Source organism: Gracilinanus agilis, chromosome 4, assembly GCF_016433145.1.
Source record: "Gracilinanus agilis isolate LMUSP501 chromosome 4, AgileGrace, whole genome shotgun sequence".
Classification (NCBI taxonomy): Eukaryota; Metazoa; Chordata; class Mammalia; order Didelphimorphia; family Didelphidae; genus Gracilinanus; species Gracilinanus agilis.
The window spans coordinates 104,983,065-105,007,815 of NC_058133.1; the positions used below are offsets into that span (position 1 = coordinate 104,983,065).

Here is a 24,751-nt window from a genome sequence, read left to right on the forward strand (position 1 = left end):
AGATTTAGTTGAATTTGTTCACATTTTCAGAATGAGGAAAGTCAGTCCAAAGAGAGAAGAATATTCAAGCAAACACATGATATCTTCTTGCTGGAAATAAACCCCCTAGACCTGTCTATCCAAAGTCACAATGAAGACCACTTCTAGTTGCAGCACTGCTACTTCCTGGAAAAGGGCCGAGTAAAATGCAAAGGCTGAATAAAATGTATCTACAAAAACAAGTCATCCTTCACAGGCAAAGATAATTAACTTTTGTTTATCTCTACCACAGTGGAGACAGATCCTAGGGGAAAATGTCTATTAACTGACCTGGATTTAGTTGACAAGTTAATAGTGGGCTTTGTACTAATGAAAGGCTGAGTTTCTTGCCTTTTCTAGTTCTTGACCCTGATATGAGTAGGAAGAATATTCAGAGACAATGAAATTTCCCAAACACGACCCCACCCTAACCAGTTCTTCTCACAATGAGGATATTGTGAACTGGATTTACTTGGCCTATCAAGTTATAGACAGGTCAATGACATTTAAAATAAACTGGAAATATCCAATTTATACAGAGTAAACACAAGAGTAATGCATGCAACCATGCCAATAACTTAAGTTGATCATGTTGGTAATAAGTTTAACTTATTAACAATTAATTAAATCAAATAATTAATAATTAAAAATTAGTAACTTTTTTCTTCCAGGAAACTACTCATGCCTCTTACATAGAATAGATCAGTGAGGTCAGATATTCTTTAGCAACACTTACACAAGTGTCAAGAAAACAGCAAATCACTACATTGTTGGATTTGATATTCTTATGTAAATTTTAAAATAATCACAAGCCTGACATTTTAATTTTTGAATTGCCAAATTAATCAGCAATTGGAAAAAAAAATCACAAGCAGCATATTTCACCTCCATCTGAGCTTTAAAAATTAAAATTTCATGGTTCACTTTTCAAAATACCAGCATCAACCAGCTGCAATATTCTGTAATGTATCTGTTGGACCTGAGTTTCTAAAAAGTAACAAATTCTATAGATTGAGACCTATTTCATTATCTAAGCATAGTCAAAAAATTCAAATCACCAAGCCCACTTGTGACCTCTCTTCATAATTCACCCAACTTCTAACTCTGCCACTCCTTTTATTCTTCTCTTTACACTGCACTCCAATAACAGTATATAGGCTTAGTCAAGAAAAAAAGACACACAGGTTTAACAAGAATAAACAACTGGTCTGAGCAAATCTAATTTGGATGAGAAGTGAAAGAAAATGGGACTTGAGCACTAGAGGATAGCAAGAAACCTCAATTTAAGATTTAATGTGACCATTAATATTGCCACATTAACCTAGAATTGTACCATGCTAAAATTAAACCTTCATAATGGTCCCTTGTCTTATATAATATAGGATACCAAAGAGATTTATGGTAGATACACATAGGGAACAAGTCAAAACAGAACCACAATTGGGTTTTTTGTTTTTGTTTGTTTTGTTTTTTAAGTTAGACAAACCTGAAGGGCTTCTACTTCCTGAAGCCAATCTCTGGCTTTCTGTACAGCATCTTTCAGAGCAAGGCCATTTGGGAGGTATGCTGGAATCTCCTCGATTTCCTTGACTGCTGCTGCAAGACTGTTTAATGAGTGTCGTGGTCTATGAAAATGAGATATGCAACTCATTGAGCATCTGATGTGTCAAATTCACTTTACATACTAAAACCAGAGGACTAGAAAAATACTGGTATCACAAAAATCTTGAGTATTTCAAATACAATTGGCTAAGGAGAGCAGTCACTTCTAAGGCATATGATTACTTAGCTTTAGCAAGTAATGGCTAGGCCCAAATGGCTGAAAAGTCTACAATAAAAGCTTTTTTTTTTTTTTTGGAGGGGGTGAGAAGGGGAGGAAAAAAGGACACCTGAAACAGTGCCTTGTTCTTGGCACAATGAAGGTATTACTGAGAAATGATCCATTTGAAGGATAACACCATGATAGTTCCACGTCCACAGAGGAAGTTAGGCACAATCTGTACAAAAAGGTACATGCCAAAATACATCAACTCAGATCCATTCCCAAGGACAACAGGGCAGAAGCAGGACTGGAGCAGTCTCTTTTCTATCTTTAAGTCCCACCCAGAGTATGGGAGGAAGAGGATATATTCTTCTACTAACCTCCAGAGGACAGAAAACAATAAAGAGGTACTTGGAAGAGCAATGGAAAAAAAAATATCAGATGACTTTCCAAATGCTTTGGGGAATGGATAAAACAGAAAATTAAGTGGGAAGTTCATAGAAACCTGTTGGTTGAACATATAGCATAAATACTGGTAGCCAGGAGGAGAAGCAGGATGTGAGAATTACCATATAATAGAGTGGTAGGAGAAATAGGAGCCTGCCGCTTGATGACAAGGGAAAAACTACATTCAGAGCCAGAATAAATTTGAATTCTTATTCATTGACCACGGACAGATTACTTTCTTTCTCCAGTCAGTTTCTCCCCTGTAAAATTAGGGGTTCAGACTATCTGCTCTTATCTGTTTCAGCTCTAAATCCTATAAAACAATAACATACATTTAATTTACTTGAGCTTAAAATGTGATAAGTTGGTGCAATAGCAAAATATGCTTGTCTTCGACTATCAATGCTTTAACTCAAAAAAAGTAATTGGAAAACTAGTAAATGAACTCAGGTGGTTAGCACATAGTACTAACGAAGACAGGGCCAAGTTCAATTTCCATGTTCATTTATATTTTGTGTTCTGTTCCATGGCCAGAAATTAACATTATTAAAATCAGTCACACTGAAAAAGAAAGGAAATAATCAATAGTATATGGACAAATCACCAAATCTTAGAATTAGAAGGCCATCTTTGGATAGATAAGTGCACAGTAATTAGATCAACAGGCCTAGAGTTGGGAAGTACGTGGGTTCAAATCTAACCTGAGTCACTTCTTAGCTATATGATCCCGGGTAAATCACTTAACTAAGTTTGCCTAGCCCTTTCCCTTTGTTACTAAGACATTAAGAAAAGATTTTTTTTAAAAAAGGACATCACCATCTAGTCCAATATACAATCTCCAGTGCAAACTTGCCTAAGTTATCCTGTGGAGAGGATCAGTATCTAAAGAAGTAACATTTTCCATGTTTGAATAAATATAATTAAGTTTTTCCTTATAAACTTGTAACATGATAACTTTTAATTTGTTGTTTAACAATTATAACTTTAAGTATCAACTGATAGTTGCTCTCCTCTCTCCTCCCAAAATGATGAATGGTATTCTGGAACAATTGGATTTACACAATTTTTAAAGAAATCCAGAACAAAAATCTCACTTCCAAAAGGATTTCTTATCAAAAGTCCCTAGAGAATAATAAAGCTCAGTGATGAATCCATAAGCATCCCTTAATTTTAAGAGCTTCTTTTTAGCTCCAACTCTTCCTACCTAACTTTCTCTAATATTGGGATATTAGCTTTTTTATAACGTATGGATCATGAAAAAAATTAATATGCTGATTTTGCTTTATTTTTTAAATACCTTTTCCTCCTATCCAATATCAAATGGAGAAAAAAAATGAAATTTGGTTTCACCTGGCTTTAATGAGGCTCCTGGCTTTGTCATCCCAATGTTCTGATACAGTAAGCAACTCCTGTAGCCTCGCCATGGCCTTTTCCACTGCTGAGTATGGAGCCAGTCCCACTCCCAAATCTATGAGACGTCTCATATCATCAAGGGTAAGGGAGCTGGGGTCTAAGCAAGCTCTGTGAACCTCTTCTAGCCAACGGGCCTGTTCTAGACGGATGCGCATCTCAGAAAGTTGTGGAAGCTCAACATCAAATTCAAAGCTGACATCCAACAACTCTTGTAGCTCAGCAGCACTGGGCATTTCTTCTGATAGCAGTTTCTGGCTATGTTGTTGGAAATCTTCCACCCTATTCAAGAGATCCTGAAAAATATGAGATGGAAAATCAAACACAAAAAAAAGATACTTTTTAGTAAAGATACTTTTTGATTATCTTCTGTTTAAAAATTGACAAATGTCAATTTTGCAAAACTTCATTTAATTTCTCGTGATATTTAGCCACATTAAGTTAATAAGTCCATGTGACTGTGAATTCTATGAAACTTTTAAAGATCAACTAATTCCAATATAAGAAATTTGAAATAGGTAAAGAAGGAGTTTGACAAAATTCCTTTTATGAAACAAATGTGATACTGATATCTAAAACCAGGAAGGGGGAAAAAAAGTGAGAGAGAAAAACTATTGACCAATTCCATAAATGAATAGACATAAAAATCAAAAATAAAATACACTCAATTCCTATTAAAACAATAGATAAAAGCATAGATAAAAATGGGAGTTTTCTTACAATGATATGAAGCTTCTATCTAAAACCATCAGCAAGGGTGGAGTTGTGAACTGATCCAACCATTCTGGAAGGCAATTTGGAACTATGCCCAGAGCGCTAAAAGATTGCTTGCCCTTTGATCCAGCCATACCATTGCTGAGTTTGTTCCCCAAAGAGATCATAGGAAAAAAGACATGGACAAAAATATTTATAGCCGCGCTCTTTGTGGTGGCAAAAAACCGGAAAACAAGGGGATGCTCTTCAATTGGGGAATGGCTAAACAAATTGTGGTACATGCTGGAGATGGAATACTATTGTGCTCAAAGGAATAAAGAACTGGAGGAATTCCATGTGAACTGGAAAGACCTCCAGGAAATGATGCAGAGCAAAAGGAGCAGAACCAGGAGAACATTATACACAGAGACTGATACACTGTGGTATAATCAAATGTAATGGACTTCTGTACTAGCAGCAATGCAATGACCCAGGACAATTCTGAGGGATTTATAGAAAAGTATGCTACCCACATTCAGAGGAAGAACTGCAGGAGTGGAAACACAAAAGAAAAACTGCTTGAACACATGGGTTGATAAAGACATGATTTGGGATGTAGACTCTAAACGACCACCCTAGAGCAATTATCAAGTGGAAATGCATGGTGGTTGGGTTGGGGGGGGGGGGGGGGGGAAGGCAAGACAATGAATTATGTAACCATTGAAAAAAATTATCTAAAAAATTAAATTAAATTAAAAAAACATCAGCAAGTATTATATGCAATATGATAACCTACAAGCCTTCCCAACAAGATCAGAGTGAAATAAGGATGCTCATTATCGCCAATATTATTTAACACAGTATTAGAAAAGTTAGTAAAAATAATAAGAAAAAGAAATTGAAGGAATTCAGAATGGGCAAAGAGGTAACAAAACTTATCTCCTTTTGTAGATGACATGATGGTATATGTGAAAAATCCTAGAGATTCAAGTAAAAAGTTATAAAACTATGTGGTATATCCTTAGCTGGGTCAAGGAAATCAGGAAAAAAAAGAAAGGAACCCATAATACAAAATATTTATAGCAGTTCTTTGTGGTGGCAGAGAATGAGAAATCAAAGGGATGTCTATCGATTAAGGAATGGCTAAATTGTGACATATGACTATGACAGAATATCATTGTGCCATAAGAAACACTGATCAGATTAATTTTTTAAAAACTTGGAAAGAAATACATGAGCTAATGAAGAGTGAAATGAGCAGAACCAAGAGAATGTTATATACAGCTACAGATTTGATATTTGAAGAATAATTTATGAATGTTCTCCTCCAGAAAATGAACTTAAAAATGGAAGCATGAAAGACATGATCAATATATACACATATCTGTTTGCCTAATGATTCTTTCTATGGTGTAGGGAGGGTAGGGCTGATATAAAGGGGAATAAATTCTATTAATAAAAAAAATTTTAAGTATACATGTGGCTACCAAGCTCCTGATATAGACATCTATTTTTTGTATATAGCCAATATGGAAATTTTTTTTGCTTCCTACTGTCTGCCCATCCCTTTCTCCTGAGTGAAGAAGAAAATAAATTTTCCAAAATTAGGAGTTTTTTTTGAAGTACACGGGCAATAGATAAGAACCTATGATTTCACTGGTTTAGAGAACTCCCATGAGGAAACTTCCTCTCCCAAGGCAGGGGAAATTTTTTTTCAGTTTAAGATTTAGAGAATTGATTTAAGCCCAGAGAGGGGTGAAATGATTTGTCCAAGAAAGGTCACATTGGCAGTATATGTCACGGATAGGAGTTGAATCCAGGTGTTCCTGATTTTGAGGCCAGCTTTCTAGACACTAAGCTATTCTGCCTGACTCTAAAAGGCATAAGCATGCAAAATACTTAACTATTAACACTTTAAAAGTTTTACAAGGCACTTTCTCCACAATCTTGAAATCAGTAGTATGATTATGCCTATTTACAGATAGAGAAAATGCCCATAAAAACAGTAATTGAGATAAGAAACTTCAGTTCTAGCCTAATAACTTCAAGTATCATTTTTTCCAATAGTCAATTAGTATACACTAAAATGGATGACCACTCAAGATAGAATCCGTAGAGACCTTGAGACTAAAATAGATATCAATTCCTTTCAATATCAAATCATATCAGGTAATCATTATACCAAAATAGCCATTTCTTCAAAGGTCTGGTACACTATTATGCACACAGTATTCTGAATTGAAAATATTTCCAGACACAAATATCTACAAAGAAATCTAAAGAAGTGAAATCTTGCTCTCTTTCCCCCATCCTGATTTCCCACCTTCAGTAGTGGCGTTTGACTGAGAATGCATGGAAGAGCATAGAGCTGTTTCACAAACAGTCGGAGCTCATTGACTGTCAGCTGATTCTGGGATTTCCCTCCACCAGAACGGTACCTGCAAAAATAATCAAATCTCATTAAAACAAGTCTCAATAAGCTATGGACTTCTGGTGTGTTCATTTATCATCTATCCTAAGCCAAAATTGCTGGGTCCATTACCTTGTCTGCCTTTTGCCATTGAGCAGCTGCTGTGCCACTGATGCACACTTGTCAGCATCCTGAGTGACTAAGCGAAGATGGCGCAAAAGATCATTGTCAGGAAATTTCTTTATTTCAGATTCTTCTATAAGAGCCTTGAAGTTGACAAGGCCTGGAGATAACAAAAGCACATAAACAAGGAGATTTTTTTTAAAATAATAAAAATACTTATATGTAGTGCTGATTTGTAAGCAATTAACCCTCCAAGAGTGCCCATTGATTTAGCTTTATCTTTTATTTCCCCAAATAAATATATGTGCACAGAATGACAACTATATCATATGTCTAATAGTCTTTAGAACATGCATTACACACAGGAGAAATTAAGTCTAGGACTGACCTTCAATATATATCATTACAAGTAAAATGTACACTTGGAACTATAGAATGGAAAAAATGTGGCTTATAAAAAAGGTAGAAAATTATCTAGGAGACTTCAGTTAGCATTCTTGTTATATAAGGATAGTAAGATATTGAGGGACATAAAATAACAAGGCCTAGTGGCAGCAAAGGCCTTGAAGGGGATTATAGGAGATATAAGAGAAGAAACCAACTGCTTCCAAGGATAATGGCAAGTATAAGAAGAAAAAGAGAACGCATCCATATTGTGACTTTCCCTATTGCAGTATCATATACTGCAGGTCAGGATAAGAAATTAAATGGGGATTTTGGGTGAGCTTTTTGGAAGACAATGCATGAAGGGTAGCAGATGTCACAGGAAAAGTTTAGAAACTCAGAATTGCATAAAACGTGTAGTATTGTATAACAGCAACATATTTTATCTCTCAATACCATAAATATACACAATTTCTTCCACAGTAAACACCCCATAAAAGAAAAGGAAAAATTCATACAATTTCTCTGGTAGGAACAGAGGGCTAAAAACAATTTTATGAGGATTTTCCAGATCAAAGGGAGTACAGAAACCTTAAACTCCATAATATGTAAGGGATATTTAAACTTTTGTTTTCAAATACTTCCTATACCATGATAAAGACCTCATTTCCCTCATTTAATCAAATGAAATGCTATCGCCTCAAAGTCAAAATATTATTTCCATTTCTGGTAAAATATATACTTGTCCTTCCAGCTACATTTCTAAGATCTTATGGGATTCTATGTACAAATATAAAACCCCTCAGTATAGGAGTTTTCAGATGTTTCATTCAGTAGTTAAGGCAACAAAGGGTCATAAAAAGTAAAATTAATACTAGATATAGGTACGCTTTCAGTTTGAATACAAAGTAGAAAGAGGTTTAGACAAAAATCAAAGGTGTTATCTGTATTTTGCTTTGTAAGTAACAGATTATACCCTCTTAAAAAGACAACTAGATCTATAACCATGGTGACCCAACCTTAAAAATCTGCCATTAGTCTTAAGATTTGGCTAAAAAGAAAAACATTTAAAAATCATAGTAGACAAAATCAATTGCTAATAATCATTGTTCCATTTGTTTTCTGGATGAGCACAAACCACTCCATCCTATTCCTCTCTTTGCTATAATCACATACTTTTCTTATTGTTGATCTTGGCCTCCAAAGCTTCATTCACATTCACTGCCCATTCATTGTATGATTCTGCTCGGAGTTTCAGGGCATTCATCATGGGGTATAGATCATCCAGAGTGTATCTGTACCTAGAAGAAAGAAAACCTAATTCAATATGACTTATAAAACATTTTCCACTCCAAATATAAATGAGTTCTATTAATTTATAGAGTGATTTTATTAAGTAGAAAAAAGGGCATACTCTCATGAACACATTCTTAAGCATGACACTATTCTTTTTAACACATACTCCATGAAAATAGTTCTTTCTACTTACCCCAGCTTATACTTATAGGCAGGACAAGAACATAGGTCTTCTACATGATGCAGACACACCAGCAGGCCAGGTTTACAAGAACAGGACACTCCAGACATAAAACATGTGGTTTTGCATTTTATGCACTGGCGCTCATCATCTGGTAACAGTTCAAAATCCATTCGTTCTGAATCGATTACTCCCTACCAAAAAAAAAAAAAAATTTGCTTTAGATCTCCAAAATGATTGTGTAAACCACCAAGCACAGAAACAAACAAACATAGAAAGCAAGCACAGAAACAAACAGATAATACTTTATATTTATTAAATGAACCAGAAACTTCAGAAAGGGTTTGGGAGAGCAAAGATGTAGCAGAATAGATTTAAACTACTTCATGAGTCTACAAAGACTTCTAAACTTTTCCTGTGACATCTGCTACCCTTCATGTATTGTCTACAGCTTCCAAAAAGCTCCCCCAAAATCTCTATTTAATTTCTTATCCCGACCTGATATAAGGAATTTATAGAATAAAGAAACTTCAAAATAAAATGTTCATTCTACTTTATACTAATCAGGTTCATACTAGACTATATTAAAAATTGAGAACTTCACTTATACACAGAATAGAATTGTTCAGGGAAGGCCAACAGAAATGAACCAAGGTCTAAAACTGGGACTGAATAGGAATTACTTGTCTTGGGTTTCTAGTCTTATTTTAAATAGTTATAAGAAAGAAAAAAAGAGGTTTCTATTTTTTTACTATTTCCACTAGAGGCAAAAAAAATCTTCAAAAATATTCACCGAGTTATTAGATAATAAAATAGATCATGAAAAAGAATGGAAAATTTTCTTCCTTTAGATCTTTATTAACATAAAATTGAAAAAATATTTTTATTTTTGTTTCCAGAGAACCTAAAAGATGGACTAGAAAATAAGTATCTACATAATCATTCCAGGAAATATAAAAAGATAGGTAAGTAGGTAGCATAGTAGATAAAGTACTAAGATTCGGAGTAGGGAAGATCTCAAGTCAAATCCTACCTCAGAAAATTTTTGCCTGTTTTGATAAGTCACTAGGACTCATGGTTTTTTCAGGAACAATAAGAAAGTCTAGGGAATCATCCATACTCTTTAGAGGTATATTTAGGTATATATCTGACCCATTTCAATAGATTTCCCCAGTGAATGGAAAATGTTATAAAGGGGGTTGAGGTCAAAGGGGGTCTTGAGCCAATAAACAGGTTAGCAGGTGGTTGGTTAAGTTGTTATGAGTGGGCAACCTCAATTGAGTATGAAACTTGCTTATGAAAGTACAAGGATCCAATCCCTGAAAGCCGAGTGCCCAGTGAAACCTCACTGCTACAACTAGGCTCCTTTTAAGGTGTTAGGCAGGCAGCCCCTCCCTGCTGAGGAAACAGTCTCTTATTGGTTATGGCAGACTGGCAGGAAGTGGATGTAGGACTTCGCTCCTTAACTATGGAGTTTGTTTGAACCTTAACAGCTCAGAATTCCGTGCTTGTTGCCCATCTTCCTTAGCCTTTGAATGGTATGGGAATAACCACAAGATTCTCTGGTTAAAGGCTATGGGATTTATTGATCACTGGGGAAGGAACAAGGAAATGGTAAGAGGGCTTGGTAGCACTAATCTGTTGCTATGAAATCACTGGCTGAAGCTGGAAGAAGGTCCTAGGAAGGTTTTGGCTGACACTAGGAAGGTTTTGGCAGCCCACTGCCAGAGCAAAGCTGTCTCAAATTAGCAAATTCAGTAGATCTATTGGCTAATTTTGTAAGATAATATTGATTTGCTCTTAAAGATAGTTCCTAAAACCCTACTCTATCCTAAGGTCCAATTCCCACGTTCTTCTGCAGTTGGGAGGGTAGGGGGTTCAGGGGGTGGAGGGGTGGAGTGTTAGGGGTAAGTGAGTACCCAGGGTGAAGTCAGGGAGAAACAGAACCCAGCCTTGAATTTCCAGGGCTTTTTATACTCAGTTCAACTGCCAGTTGGTATCTGCCACATGGTGCATGCCACCCTCAATATTCCATCTAGGGCAACTGACAGGTTAGACCTAAGCCAAACATGAGCAATGCTAAAATCTGTATTACAAAAGGACTCAAAAGCTTTTTTTTATTCCTTGTCAGGAACTCTTCTCAGAGGACTATTTTTAAAACACAAGGACTCAATTTTACAGACACTGCCTTTTTTTCTTTAATGTCCACCAAAAACACCTATATACTGGCATACAATTCTAAAACATTTTCAAAAGGCAAAAGTCACAATTAAACTGACCTTTACCCAAAAAGTTTTTTTTTTTTTTTTTTAAGAGAGGCAGGAGAGAGAAAATTACAATTTCTCTAATGGAACTTACTTTTTTTTTTTTTTTTTTTTTTAAATTTAACCCTTACCTTCTGTCTTGAAGTAAATACTGTGTGTTAGTTCCCAAGGCAGAAGAGGACTAGGCAATGGGGGTTAAGTGACTTGCCCAGGGTCACACAGCTAGGAAGTGTCTGAGGCCAGATTTGAAACTAGGTCCTCCCTTCTCTAGGCCTGGCTCTCAATCCACTGATCCACCCAGCTGCCCCCTCTAATGGAACTTATTAGAAATGATCTAACAAGTAAAATTAACCACTAAATCCGGCTGCAAAAAAAAAGTTTCTAAAATGAGAATACAAGCATTACAGCTTTAATCCACATAAAACTTACCAACTTGCGAACAGTCTCCCTTAAAGTCTTTTCATCCTCAATCATAATGGCCATATCTTTCTGAACAGTTGAAGCAACCACCACATCTAGTACATCAGCTTTGGAAGCCATTTTACAAATCATCTCATCATGAGAAAAAACACAATATCGGTTCAGCAGTCGATAATGCTCCACACACTGACGGCCTAATGGCAACTATATCAAAAGACAAACATTTCAAAGGAAAAAAGTCAAATTGCATTAATGTGCCCCTTCTCCCCATATGAATATAAGTCATTTTATAAAGTGGATGATCTCATAAATGTATGTTTTGGAAATCAATCATACATAGCTTATGGTAATGCATAAAAAGGAAACAATTAAAACAATTCTATTAAATAGCTTCACACACTACTAAATCCTTTGGTTCAATTAGTGATTTGATTCAGGAAACTTTTTTCTATAAGTAATATGAGAAAAATGTCAGACTTCATAAACAAAGAGGCTATTTAAGAGAAATGTTGGGGAAAATAGGTATATTTACTAAGTTATGTGCCAAGCAATTGTGCAAAAATAGTAGGTATTATAGGTCAAAAAACAAGTCCTACCCTCAGGAAGCTTACAACCTAACATTTTATAATCTAAGTTTCTTGAAAGCTCAAAACAAATAGTGCTCCTAATTGATATATTTTTTTTTAAATTAAAATATTTTTTAAAACGCTGTGGTAGCAAACTAACCATTAATATAATTAAACAAGTAAAGTAATTAAAACTATTGCTAATTTTTAAAATATACATTTTTAAGCAAATATACATATGGTGATTTTTAAAATATAGAAGTATAATTTATACAAGGACACAATAAATCCAAAAATACTCAATATGTCTTAGTATACACTAACACTTTGCTGGTGGAGTTGTGAATTGATCAAACCATTTTGGAAGACAATTTGGAATTATGTATGCCCAAAGGGCAAAAGAATACATCCTTTTGATTCAGCAACACCACTAGTTCTATATCCAAAAGAAACTATAAAAAATGGGAAAGGACCTATTTAAACCTGCACTTTTTGTGGTGGCAAAGAATTAGAAACTAAAGGGATGTCCCCTTCAATTGGAGAATGGCTGAACAAATTGTAGTAAATGATGGTGATGCAATACTATTGTGCTATAAGAAATGATGAACAGTATTTCAGAAAAAGCTGGAAAGGCCTACATGAACTGATGGAGAGTGAAATAAGCAGAACCAGGAGAAAACACTTTACATAGTAACTGAAATATTGTGGGATGATCTAATGTGACAGACTTAACTACTAACAGCAATACAATGATCCAGGACAATTCTGAGGAACTTGTGACAAAGAATGCTATCCCACCTATACAGCCACCTGTAGAGTCTGTCAGAGTAGGAATGCAGATGAAAACATAAAGGTATAGGATTTGGGGCTTTGGTTTTAAGATTATAAATGAATAATATGGGGAGCAGCTGGGTAGCTCAGTGGATTGAAAGCCATGCCTAGAGAAGGGAGGTCCTAGGTTCAAATCTGGCCTCAGACACTTCCCAGCTGTGTGACCTTGGGCAAGTCACTTAACCCCCAGTGCCTAGCCCTTACCATTCTTCTGCCTTGGGAGCCAATACAGAGTATTAACTCCAAGATGGAAGGTAAGGGTTTAAAAAAACATGCATAAACTAGTGGAATTGCTTGTCAACCCCGGGTGGGAAAAGGCAGACAACCTGAATGGTATAATTTTGGAAAACTTACATGTATATTTGTTATTAGAATAAAATAAAGATAAATTTTTAAAATTTTAAAAAATGTGATAGTGCATACCCAATCAACAGTACAGAAGTTAACTGCTTCAGCAAAATTGAAACCTTGGTTAAAACCACTGTGATAGGCTCTTGGAAAGGTGATCACAAACTCACCAGCACACTGATTAGTTCGGTAAACCTAACAAAAACACAAAGAATATATATGAGAGAGACAAAATGTATATAGCATGTGAAGCTAATTAAAGATAGGTCATTTTGACATTGGATGGTAATGGGAAAAAGTAACCAAGTAGATAAATGGCTGATTTAGAGATTACTTCTTATATAGGTTTTCCTAAGACATGAGTAGAAACTAAATAACACAGGTTAATCACAATCTCTATTTTCCTCCCCATCGAAATAATATGGCTAAAAATTAACCTAAAACAACCTAAAGCTTAAGCTATAATAACAGTCCTACTATGATGATGACAATGACCTATAGCAAATGTTTAGCTAAAATATTAAAGGAAATTCCATCTGGGCATTTTGGGAATCACTTACATAATCATCTAAATTTTAGGTCACACATACATTATTTGTAATCAAACATAGGTTTCTGGTTATTCTTACTAGGGTAAAAGATAACATCAGAGTGTTTTTCTAATGTTTGTAAAAGGTTAAACTGCAAGAAACTCCACTGAAGTCACCCAGGGTGACACAATTACTAAAGAATCTGAGGCCAGATTTACACTTAGGTCTTCCTAATTCCAAGTCTTCCAGTCCATTTAATGCATTAAGTAGGTACCTAGGAAATCTTTCCTTCTATCATACTGAAACCTAGCTCTTTGAAAGTTTCACTCAGGGCTCCTGGTCTTTTATGGGCAGGTCAAGCAAAACAAAGCCAATTAATCCACTTTCTACATAGAATGCCTGCAAGTATTCAGAGATGACCATCAAATGATCCTAAGGCTTTTTACTTAAATTCATTTTGTAACATTCACAGTTCCTTCAACTAACACTTGTATATCATGACCTCTGGTCCTGTCAAGACCCACATCACCTTCTTCTGATATTCTAGCTCATCCCTCTTTCCTATAATTTGGTACCCAAAAATGGATACTATTACTGAACCCAACAGTTGTGATCAAGGATGCATGATTTATATGGAATAATGCCTTTGCAGGCAAGAGGGCCTGGCTGTAAATCTGACCTTGATGTTCATACCTGCATGAACCTAGCCATTTCACTCAACCTCTCATCATCAATTTCCTTATTTGTAAAATGGATATTGGACTAAGTGTACTAGGTCACTTTCCATTCTGAATCTATAATCCTTGGTCTCCATATTTCTAGGAACTATATATTTATTCTCAAGGCAGCCTACAGAAAGGCACTTGGGTAGGCCAATACAAAACAAAACAAAACCAAGAGGTCTAAGTTGACAAGATTATCTCCCTTATTTATAATAGTGTATTTAACTATTGGCTGTACTCTGAATTGGCTTTTACATCACCTTAAGAATTTCACTTAGATTCAGGGAATATATGTTACCAAAATACACTTAAATACTTTTTCTTCTATCAAATTATGCTACAGGAAATCCTTATAGTTGACTCAATGCCCAGCAGAAATAGTGAATGTAAGAGAAAGGGAAGGAGAAAAAACAAAACAAGAAGAGTGGTACAAAGGAATGAGCCCAGAACATACAGGCACTCCATGAGCCATTAGGGTATTTGGGTTCATGATGGTGACAAGCTGGTGGAGGAGATCTGGCTGGGACACAAAGAGTTCTGGAGCCAGTTTCTTCATTACATCTTCCAGCTGCTCAGCTGCATATCCTGGAGCTCCGTACCAGGTTTTTGGCTCCCCCCTACAAATAGATTAGGGGAAAAAAACATGAAACAGTCCCTTCCATCATTCCCTCTCCTCCCATTCCCTCTCTCTACCTTCCTATTTTCAGGGCCTGCTTCAAATGAATGTGCCATAAGGGTATAGTCAATCAATGAACAACTTGCAGAACATGTGCTCTATCTGCATACACTATTTTTTCGTCAAGTTGTTAAGTAAAAGAAAATCTGTTGATAGGAGTTCTTTTTAACCCCTTAGAAAACAATTAGATAACTAGATTTCTAACAACCTGCAATATCAAAAGTCTAGGACATGTTGCTGATACTATTTTTTATACCAGATTTGGCCTGGAATTTGGGGTGAATAAGGGATGGGCAATCTGTCAAAATCCCCATTTTGACAACTGAGGTTAAAGGAAAGCTAATATAACAATTAGCATCTCTACAGAGCTCAATTTCTAAAAGTATTTTACACTGTCAATCAATTAATTTGTGATATCGCTAGGAAGTATAATCTTCCTCTATAGCTGAGAGCAATTGCCCAGGAAGGTAGATATTGCGCTACATACACAAGCTAACTGATACCCTTTGCTTTGTAGCACTTAAAACTCTGTATGTAGGGATCTGAGTAGGCTATTATATAGATCATTATACAATTTCTGTACTTAACAGAGCAAGGGATATGTGGAAAACCAGATGTGAGAGAAGCAGTTTTATTTTTGAGAGGGTCAGAAAGCAGTAGTATAAAGTAGATAGAACTTAGGGGATTCACCTAAGTAATTCACAACACTAAGAAATAAGTAGGCATAAGATTTCAAATAAGTATTAATAGTATGGTAAGCCAGAAAACAAAAAACAAAACAAAACAAAAAAAAGGCAAGAATGAGCTAGTATTAACATAACCACTGAAGGAAAAGATGATTTTTTTTTCTTTTTAAAAGATATCCTATCTGAAAAACCAACCCCGATAGTCCAAAGTAGTACAAGAAAAAAGGCAGTGTGACTGAGAAAGAAAATGGAGACTCGTTAACATTTGTCCTTCCCAAAAGAAGAAATAAGCTACCATACAGCCATTTTCCTAAGTCAATAACCTGTCAGTAACTCTGCTAACAAAAACTAAATAACTATAGGGGGCAGAGAGGTCAGTCTCATTACCCAAAAGAGCAAGTATTTGGTTATAAAAGACCTACTTCCCCTACTTTAAAATTCCATTTGGGATTTCTTACCAGTGCAGGTAATTAATTGAGTAGCTCCAATGGTCCTCAATATGCCAACAAAATGAAGAAAAACACATTCCTACATACAGCCAGGGCAGTTTCATGCCACATATATCAGCAGTAATGTGAGCAAGGACAGATTGCTCCATCACAGGCATGTTGTTCAAATTCCAACCACTATCAAGATATTCCTAAAAAATGAAGGACAAAAACTTCAGCTTGTCTCATCAATTTTAAACTAATTTGCCTACAGAATCATGAGTTTACTTGAGGGTCATTTTAGTTGAATAAGGATCAGCACTCCAGATGAAGTTGATCAATTTTGTATTGGGTAGGTTATAATTCCTAGAAAGGTTAATCAGTCATAAATTTCACAGATTTGATCAGGCTGTTAAGAAATTTGAAGGCAACTTATTTTTTATCTGAACAACCTCCTTTAAGAGAGTGGTACATTGATTTCCTAATGCAAACCAATTAGCAGCTTTTTTACAAAATCTTATCTTCTAAAAATTTGTAGAGGATAGGAAAAGTATTTCCTCTCCAAGTGTACCCTCTTCTGCAGCTACCAGTCAGAATCTCTAGTACAGATAAATTTAAAGCTTCTAGTTCAACATATGACTGCATTAAGTATTTATTCAACATTTGAAAAGATCTTCTAAGATCATTGAAAGTGTACTCTAAGGAATAATTTCCAGAAGTTAAAAATTGTTTTAGGCCAACTAAATGGGAATTACAAATAACATAACTTAAATTTAAAATATTTAAATAAAATTTAAAATAAAAAACAAACTCATTTGTACAAACATAGGCCTTTAACATTCCCTATAATAATGTACTGATGCAATTTCCAAAGGATGTCCATAAAAGAATGATCCCTAGCAAGCCGTTTTCTTTAACATTCTGAAACCTATGTCAGAGGTTTGGAACCCTACCTCCTCCCCAGGGGAGAGTTTTATTTTCCCATCTCGTACAGGAAAGCCACTGCCAAATTCTTTTGAGGCGATATCAGCCCCATATTCCACTGTGACATCCTCTTCAATGGTGCTTACTAGACGCCAAAATTCTTTCTCTACCAACTCTGTGGGAACCATCTGGAAATGAAACAAAGGAAAGGAGAGGAGAGGAGACAAGGAATGAATTCTCTCACCAAAAGCTCCATTTCTAAAACTGCCCATGACCCAGTTCTTATGGTACTAGATTTTACAGGAAGCATAACAACTGCTCTAAGAAAAATTAAGCACCCCTTCTACCAATGGTCCAAGGATCAAAGCAAGTAACAATTCCACTCCCTAAAAGTAATGTTTCTAAATTATAATGGAATTCAGAATCCCCCTACCATCAACATACAATGTTGTTTGGCAATCAATAATGGAAGCTTTTCTTTCTCACACAATTTACTTTATTATTACATGGCTACCCTGGTCCTTAATCTTATAATATTTTATATACTTTCTGAAACATTTTTTTCACATACATTTACAAACATTTGAGGGATTACAGGTATTGTTTAACATTTCTCAGATGAGGAAACTAAAATCAACAGTCTTTAGAGAACCAGGAATTCCCTGGTCCCACCTCCGATGGCCTTAATACACATATAGAGAAAATGTGGGTATGACTTGGGAGACAGGATACAAGTACAAGGAGTAATAATGCTATAGCAGCAAAATATAATGGAATTAATGATAGGCTTACTAAATGCCTACATTCAAGTTCTAAAAAGTAATTTCAAGGACATCTTTTAGCGAGTCCTTAATCACCCATTCCTTCAGATGACCTCTGTCAACATGATAAAAGGGTTGTCATAACAAAATGAAGTTATACTCATACTCAAAAACACTATGAAATGTATAAGACTGTAAAAATTTAAGTTTAGCAAGAAATATCAAATTTATTCCCTGTGTTAAAGGTAAAACAGCCTACATGCAAAATGTCAACTATTATTATATGCTATCTATCATGATCTAGATTTGAAATTACTTTTAAGTTAGCAGAGATTCAAATATATTAAAGCAATATACATACATGAACAGGCATGTTGAAATAGTCTGACTTGAATGCATCTGCCATTTCCCCAAAAGTTCGGAGTGTGTAGTCCCTGGCTGCCTGTTCAAAACCAAATGCTTCTTGAGGCTTATTACACTCCTAAAACAAGAGAAGAGGTAGTTATTTTCACTAAAGTGACAACAGAAAAAGATGAATTTCTTCTAAACTAACAAAATTTTAGTGAAGAAAGTACTTCTTTTTACAAGGTCTATAGACTAGATAATTTCAACAGGTAAACATGACATAATAGAAGGTGTAAAATATTGCAATCTAGTTAATCTAATAAAAATGTTAACCAAAACAAAATATTGCTCATAAATTTGAGAGGTCATACTGCTTGTCATTTTCTCATGTAAACCTTTATTAAAACATCTTCAGGGGGCGCAGCTGGGTAGCTCAGTGGATTGAGAGTCAGGCCTAGAGATGGGAGGTCCTAGGTTCAAATCCGGCCTCAGACACTTCCCAGCTGTGTGACCCTGGGCAAGTCACTTGACCCCCACTGCCCACGCTTACCACTCTTCCACCAAGGAGCCAATACACAGAAGTTAAGGGTTTAAAGAGTTAAAGGGTTAAGGGTTTAAGGAATGAAAGAATGAATGAATGAAACGAAACATCTTCAGGGCTACCTGTCCATCCTGACCCTCTCTGGTTTTGTCACCGGCTTCAATCATTCAGCCCTTCTTTTGTTTCTTTTTCTAAAAGTTCAATACCCAATGTGGGAATTTGTTTTGTGTTGCAAGGATTTATCTCTTTACTTGAAGAAATGCTTAAATTGGGGACAACTGGGTGGATCGGTGGATTGAGAGGCAGGCTCAGAGATAGGAAGCTCTAGATTCAAAACCAGCCTCAGACACTTCTCCTAGCTGTGTGACCCTGAGCAAGTCACTTAACCCACATTGCCTAGCCCTTACCACTCTTCTGCCTTGGAACCAATACACAAGTATTGATTCTAAGAAGGAAGGTAAGGGTTTAAAAAAAAGAAAGTTTAAATGAAATGAATAAAATTTAATTTTAAAAAGTTTAAATCTATCTCGCTGCATTTGTTAAAGCAATACCCAAATACTAAGTTCTTACTTGAGCCAAACATTTAGGGCACCTCCAGTCTCCCTTAGGAACATCATGAAGAGGTGGAATCAGGCAGAAAGTATGGTAGCTATCATCACAGCCATCACACAAAAGAAGGCGATCCTCATCATTGCCACTACCACACAAGAGGCAGACGTATAGATCCACCTGCAATATTAGAAATTGTCTTCTGAACAGAGCAGTATGCACTTAGATCTGATTTTATAAAATTCTATTCATTTCCCTCCTCATCCCAACCTCCAAAACTGTGACTAAATCTTTGAGAAACATTCAAACTCATTCAAACTTTACATTTAACTAAAACCAAAATATGAAATAACTAACCTAAAAAGAACAATCATTCCAAAGCATTTGAAACTGCATTTATCCAACTTAGTCTAAAACGGTTGTACAAAGAAAATCATAGTTTGCTTCATTTCAATAATTTCCAAATGAAGAATCTTAATGTGAATAAATCTTTCTATTTCTTATTTAGCAACTACAAAATGGGAAACTTTGTAGAAAAATGCCTTTTATCATAAAGAGCTATAAAGATTTCATATATTTCCTGTTATTTCTATATTTTAAATGGGCAAATTGTGCCCCTCCTCTTCCCAAAAGAAAATTCAATAGACCAAATGACTTGAAAATAACAGGGCCAGAAACATGGTTTGACTTATTCAGCTATACTAATGGCTACAAAATCTTTGTAATCTTGAACTATAGGAAAAAGGGACTGAAATTGTGCCAATGGTGGGGGAAATCAATTTATAGCTCATATTCAAGTGGACTGATTGTTAAGAGTTGCTGAATGATGTTGCTCTGTGTAAATAGACTTTTCCATATTGTCTGGAAACCTATGTTCATGAGCATGTCTTATCTCTGAAATGCAGATCAGTGCTGCAATGACTCATAAAGCATAATCTAAGGCCTATACACTAATCTAATTCCATCAATAAATAGGGGAACACTTACAAGCCCCCAAAATAACTGCTGACTTTTTAGACTTGACGCCTTTTGGTTAGTGCAATCTTTTGAATTCTTGAATACATTATCTTTTGATTTAAGCCTATCACCCTATCCCATAATTATCCCTAGAAAAAATGCTATAAATTGATCTTCTGGGTAAAGGCAAGAAGATGTCTTCATCATCAAGCTAGGATATATAATGAAAAGGAAGATGACTCACAGCATTTGTGCTTTTCTTAGAACGACTCTTGGGTTTCTCCTTCTCAATTTCTCCAGCATGCTCTTTCTTCTCAACAGTATCTCTTTTTATTGTGCCCCGAATCTCTTTTTCTGTTGGAAGTAACCCAAAAGAAAGTAAATCTTTCTATACTATACTTTCCCACACCTGGTCATTACTTTATATATGTGAAATTATTTTTTTCAACTATAACAAATGCTACTGAATATATATAGTTATTTTCCAGTAGTAAGCAAAGTATCATGCCATATGTTCCAATATTGCAAAATATGCTAATAAAATGATGAGTTCAAGTTTCTCTGGAACATTCTCTGGAACCACAATATATTTAAGATGAGATTTATTTAAGCCCAATACACAAAGAATGATTTGACCACACAGATGACACCCAATTAAAATTTTTCACATTTTTAATGCCTTCTACTATCATTTTTCTAGACATTTTTTCATTTTTAATTCAAGTTTATTTTCTGTTCAGAATTCTCTCAGAGGTGGGGGGGGGGGGGGGTTCGAAAGGAGGAGAGACTTCAGTCTGTACTGAATCTATCAGTTCTCTTATTAGGAAAGTGCATGTTTCATCAGGAGTCCTTTGGAATTCTGGTTGGATTGCCTCACCCAGTCTTTTAAGCGTTTGGTTTCAATTCTTATTTCCAAAGACCAGGGAATTTAAAATATGACAATTTAATTAGAGACTAAAAACTAAAAGATTCACAGTGAAATATGTACTTCTATCAATACTTTAATGGCATCATCCATTTATGTTAAATGAACCTTAAGAAGAATGCCTGACTTACAAAGAATTTCTTTCAAAATAGTCCCAAAGCCTATAAATTTACCTCTAAAGCAAAGTAACTCAAGGTCTCTCTGATCTAGATCAAAGGAGGGAGGGCAAGTATTACTCAATGAATTCCAAAGATAATTTTAAAACCTAACTTCTGGGTTTACTTTCCATACTCAAACCTCCCCCAGATAAAAATGTTTTATTCATTCCCTAGTCCCATTCTCCCCAAAAAGTGTGAAGCAATGAAATGTCTCAAGAGATGTAGTAATAGAAGGTGAAATCAGTTTCTGTAGGTAAGCTAAGAAGCAGAATACCACCCAAAATGTTCACTGATTAGAGAAAAATGTATTTGCCTATACCAACTGAAATGAATCATTAGTCAAATATTTTTTCAAGTTGTAATTTCAATAAATACTAAAACAATTACTGAATTGAATTTTAAGATTACAACTAAACTACATTTGGGAACTATATATTTAAAATAATTATCTTTGAGTTCTATTATTTTTGCTTCTTCATTCTCTCATTAATAATTCTTACCATTTTCACACTTTGGGACCGGACAGCCCATTCGGCGTCTCAGATTATGAGTTCTGACTTCTGGAGCCTCTCCTGGTTCTGTTTTAATATTAGTGGCCTTTAAATAGTAACACAATATTTGATTAAATTGGTACATTCAAACATTATAAGTGGAAGCTAAAGGTACTTAATTACAATAAAGATGTAATTTAACATTTTCTTTCCAACAGCTATCAAGGAAATATTGACCTTCAGCTCATTTGGGGACTCTATTTAGAACTCTATATCATTAAGGAGAATGAAAAACACAGAGAAAATCAGAAATCAATTCTGAAATCAATTCTGAGAACTGCTCCTGTATAAATGGCCTCAACTTCCTTTCCTCACATCTTATCCTCCAAATTCTTACTAACACTTTCCCTTCCCTTCATTTTATTACCAATAGGCGAGGGCCCAGATGGTATGTTAATATATCTTTATCCTGGCATAATGTTCACTGTCAACTGGAAATAAATCATTTCCCTTAAAATTTTGTATTCATTGCTTATAGTAACCCCTTTCCCTCAAACTACTAATGAACCACATTACTGATGATTTTATTCTTTAGGGCTCTATAGATGACATAGACTCTCGTATTTATAGGTAAATATTTCCCATAGAAAGTGAATTTCAAGACAGAAAAAGATTCTAGAGGAGGGCCTTCAGAATCTAGACCAGGCTGTTAGATGGGGAGGAGAGCATTGAAGGGTCAAGGGGAACAGTTTGAGGTTGTGATCTGGAAAGGGGAACTGGAAACAGACTTAAAGGGAGATCAAAAGGGGTGAGGTCAACAGTGAAACCAGGTTAGCTTTCAGAACTACAGCAAGCAAGTGCTCTCTCATTTTTAATGGAAGAGAATATCTGGGCCCCCATCTGGTGATAAGAGATCCATGTGGAGCAGGGCCAAAGTCATACCCCAACAAAAGGGCGTTCTTTCAGCAAGAATCACTCGATAACGGAATTTTCTTTTTCTTTTTGTAATTGTGGGGTGTCTGTGCTTTTTTAAAGTATTTCTGAATGTGGGTAAATCATTCATCCTTCAGGGCCTCCCTGTTGAAAGAGGGTGGTTGGAAAGGGAAAACTAAAGAGGCTCAAAGAGGAGTATGATACCATTGATGTATTTAAACAAGAAAAAAATTTCTATCCAAAAGGATCAAACTCCCCAAATTCTTTTTTTCCATAGCCCATGGTCTAATCTTTATGGACTATAAGAATTTCCCATGTATATATGTATTACAGCAAAGGAACTTTTTCCCATGGCTGATAATCATCACTATGTAATACAGTATAAGTAACCTAGGAATCTACAAGGCCACAAAATGCTTATCTTTCTAACACAGTGACTATAAAACAATTTTATGGCAAAAATAAGGTAAAAAGACTTAAGAGATAGGCTAACTTTAGGTATGTCTATAGGATTCAAATATTCAAATATTTGGCTTTTCCCTGTTCTGTTCCAAGGTCTGAGATGGTTTCTTGTTAAGGTAAATATAGTCTAAATTCTAAAACAAAAAGTGTTCTAAATCTTCAATAATCTGAGGAAAGCAATTCTACACATATACATTTTCAACTAAAAAAAAAAATGAAGCTAGAATCTTTTTTCCAATAGCCAGTTAAGTGTTTCAGAAAGTTACTAAAATTTGAGCCTTCCTTTTAGATTCCAAGAGCCAATCTTTTTCAGGAATACATTCTCTGAGCCCAGAGATTTAGTCAGATAGTAATTCAAAGTCTTGCATATCCAAACTTTATTATAAAATATTCTTTCCTATGAGAATCTTAAGATAATACAATTTAAAGCTATAGTTTTCTATTTAGTTCTCTTGTACTCCTTTATAAAATTCTTTAAAAAAAACAAACTAGTTCCCCCATTCCTCTTCCCTCTCATTTCACAAAATGAAAAACACAAAGATTACTACTACCACTTTTTATTCTGTAATCTCCCCATTTTCTAGCTCAAGTGGTACAAGATATCACAAACATGGACCACTGAAAAAATACAAAGCTTTCACTTCATTCCTAGTTCTGCTACTAAGCAATTTTTATATGAGTATTTCTCCATCCCTTTATCTCCTAACTTTAATCCCGATGCTTTTCTAACTAGTATGTCTTCATATAACTATTTTCTAGTTTTTTCCTAAGGTCCTAACTAAAACCTATTATAAAGCTACCTACTTGTCAAGGGATAATCTCAAAAATACTTTTCCCAAAGAATGACATACTCACTTCATGAACTTACCAGGTTTCCAAAAAGTATAAAGTACACATGTAAGAGTAACACATGCAGAAATAGTGCTCAAAAAGTCAACTGATAAAACTTCTAAGGCACCTCCTCACCCACCTCTGCTCTCATGCGCTTTGCACGACGTGCTGGGGGACAGGTTTCCACAGGCTGAACTGACTGTCTCTGGGGAATATCATGGGGTTTGTATTCCTTGTCCTTTGTGTCTGTGGTTAGATTTGGCTTCTGCAGACACTGAAAACAACACAATTTGATTGGTAAGATTTCTCTCCACCTTTTAAATACAAAGCAGGCCCATTTATGATTCTGTTAAGGTGTGCTTCAAATCTCTTGGTGAAGAACACAAAATGTATACAAACAACGATGGCTATCTGATATTACACAAACATTAAATCTCCAGTCAAATACACCTAACATAAGAGTCTAATGATTTAAGGGTAAGATTGAAAGTTGCTTTAATTCACTTGACTAATGATATCAGTCAGGTTATTACCCATCTATAATAATTCTATATCAACCATTTAATTGAATTGCTAAGACTTGAAAGTAGTTGTTTCAGAGTGAAGCTATAATAAGGACATCCATTTAAGTATTTGGAAATTTAAGACAAGAGAAACTAGGATTGCTTGCTAGATTTTA

At 35.3% G+C, this 24,751-nt stretch overlaps 1 protein-coding gene across 3 annotated transcripts in view; it reads right to left on the reverse strand.

Moving 5' to 3' along the window:
* KDM5B (lysine demethylase 5B) overlaps positions 1-24,751 on the reverse strand; it is a 71,858-nt gene that overhangs the window by 14,554 nt on the left and 32,553 nt on the right. For 2 of the 3 annotated variants that reach the window (XM_044676354.1, XM_044676353.1), the window contains 16 exons: positions 24,212-24,346; positions 21,856-21,952; positions 20,517-20,626; positions 19,337-19,495; positions 18,242-18,361; positions 17,149-17,307; positions 16,226-16,407; positions 14,860-15,022; positions 13,229-13,348; positions 11,418-11,612; positions 8,737-8,918; positions 8,424-8,548; positions 6,873-7,023; positions 6,654-6,768; positions 3,578-3,933; positions 1,505-1,643 (listed from right to left, as the gene is read on the reverse strand). In XM_044676354.1, coding sequence (XP_044532289.1) covers positions 1,505-1,643; positions 3,578-3,933; positions 6,654-6,768; positions 6,873-7,023; positions 8,424-8,548; positions 8,737-8,918; positions 11,418-11,612; positions 13,229-13,348; positions 14,860-15,022; positions 16,226-16,407; positions 17,149-17,307; positions 18,242-18,361; positions 19,337-19,495; positions 20,517-20,626; positions 21,856-21,952; positions 24,212-24,346 — 2,508 coding nt within the window. The remainder of the gene's footprint in view (positions 1-1,504; positions 1,644-3,577; positions 3,934-6,653; positions 6,769-6,872; positions 7,024-8,423; positions 8,549-8,736; positions 8,919-11,417; positions 11,613-13,228; positions 13,349-14,859; positions 15,023-16,225; positions 16,408-17,148; positions 17,308-18,241; positions 18,362-19,336; positions 19,496-20,516; positions 20,627-21,855; positions 21,953-24,211; positions 24,347-24,751) is intronic. The other variant, XM_044676356.1, reaches the window with a different exon arrangement.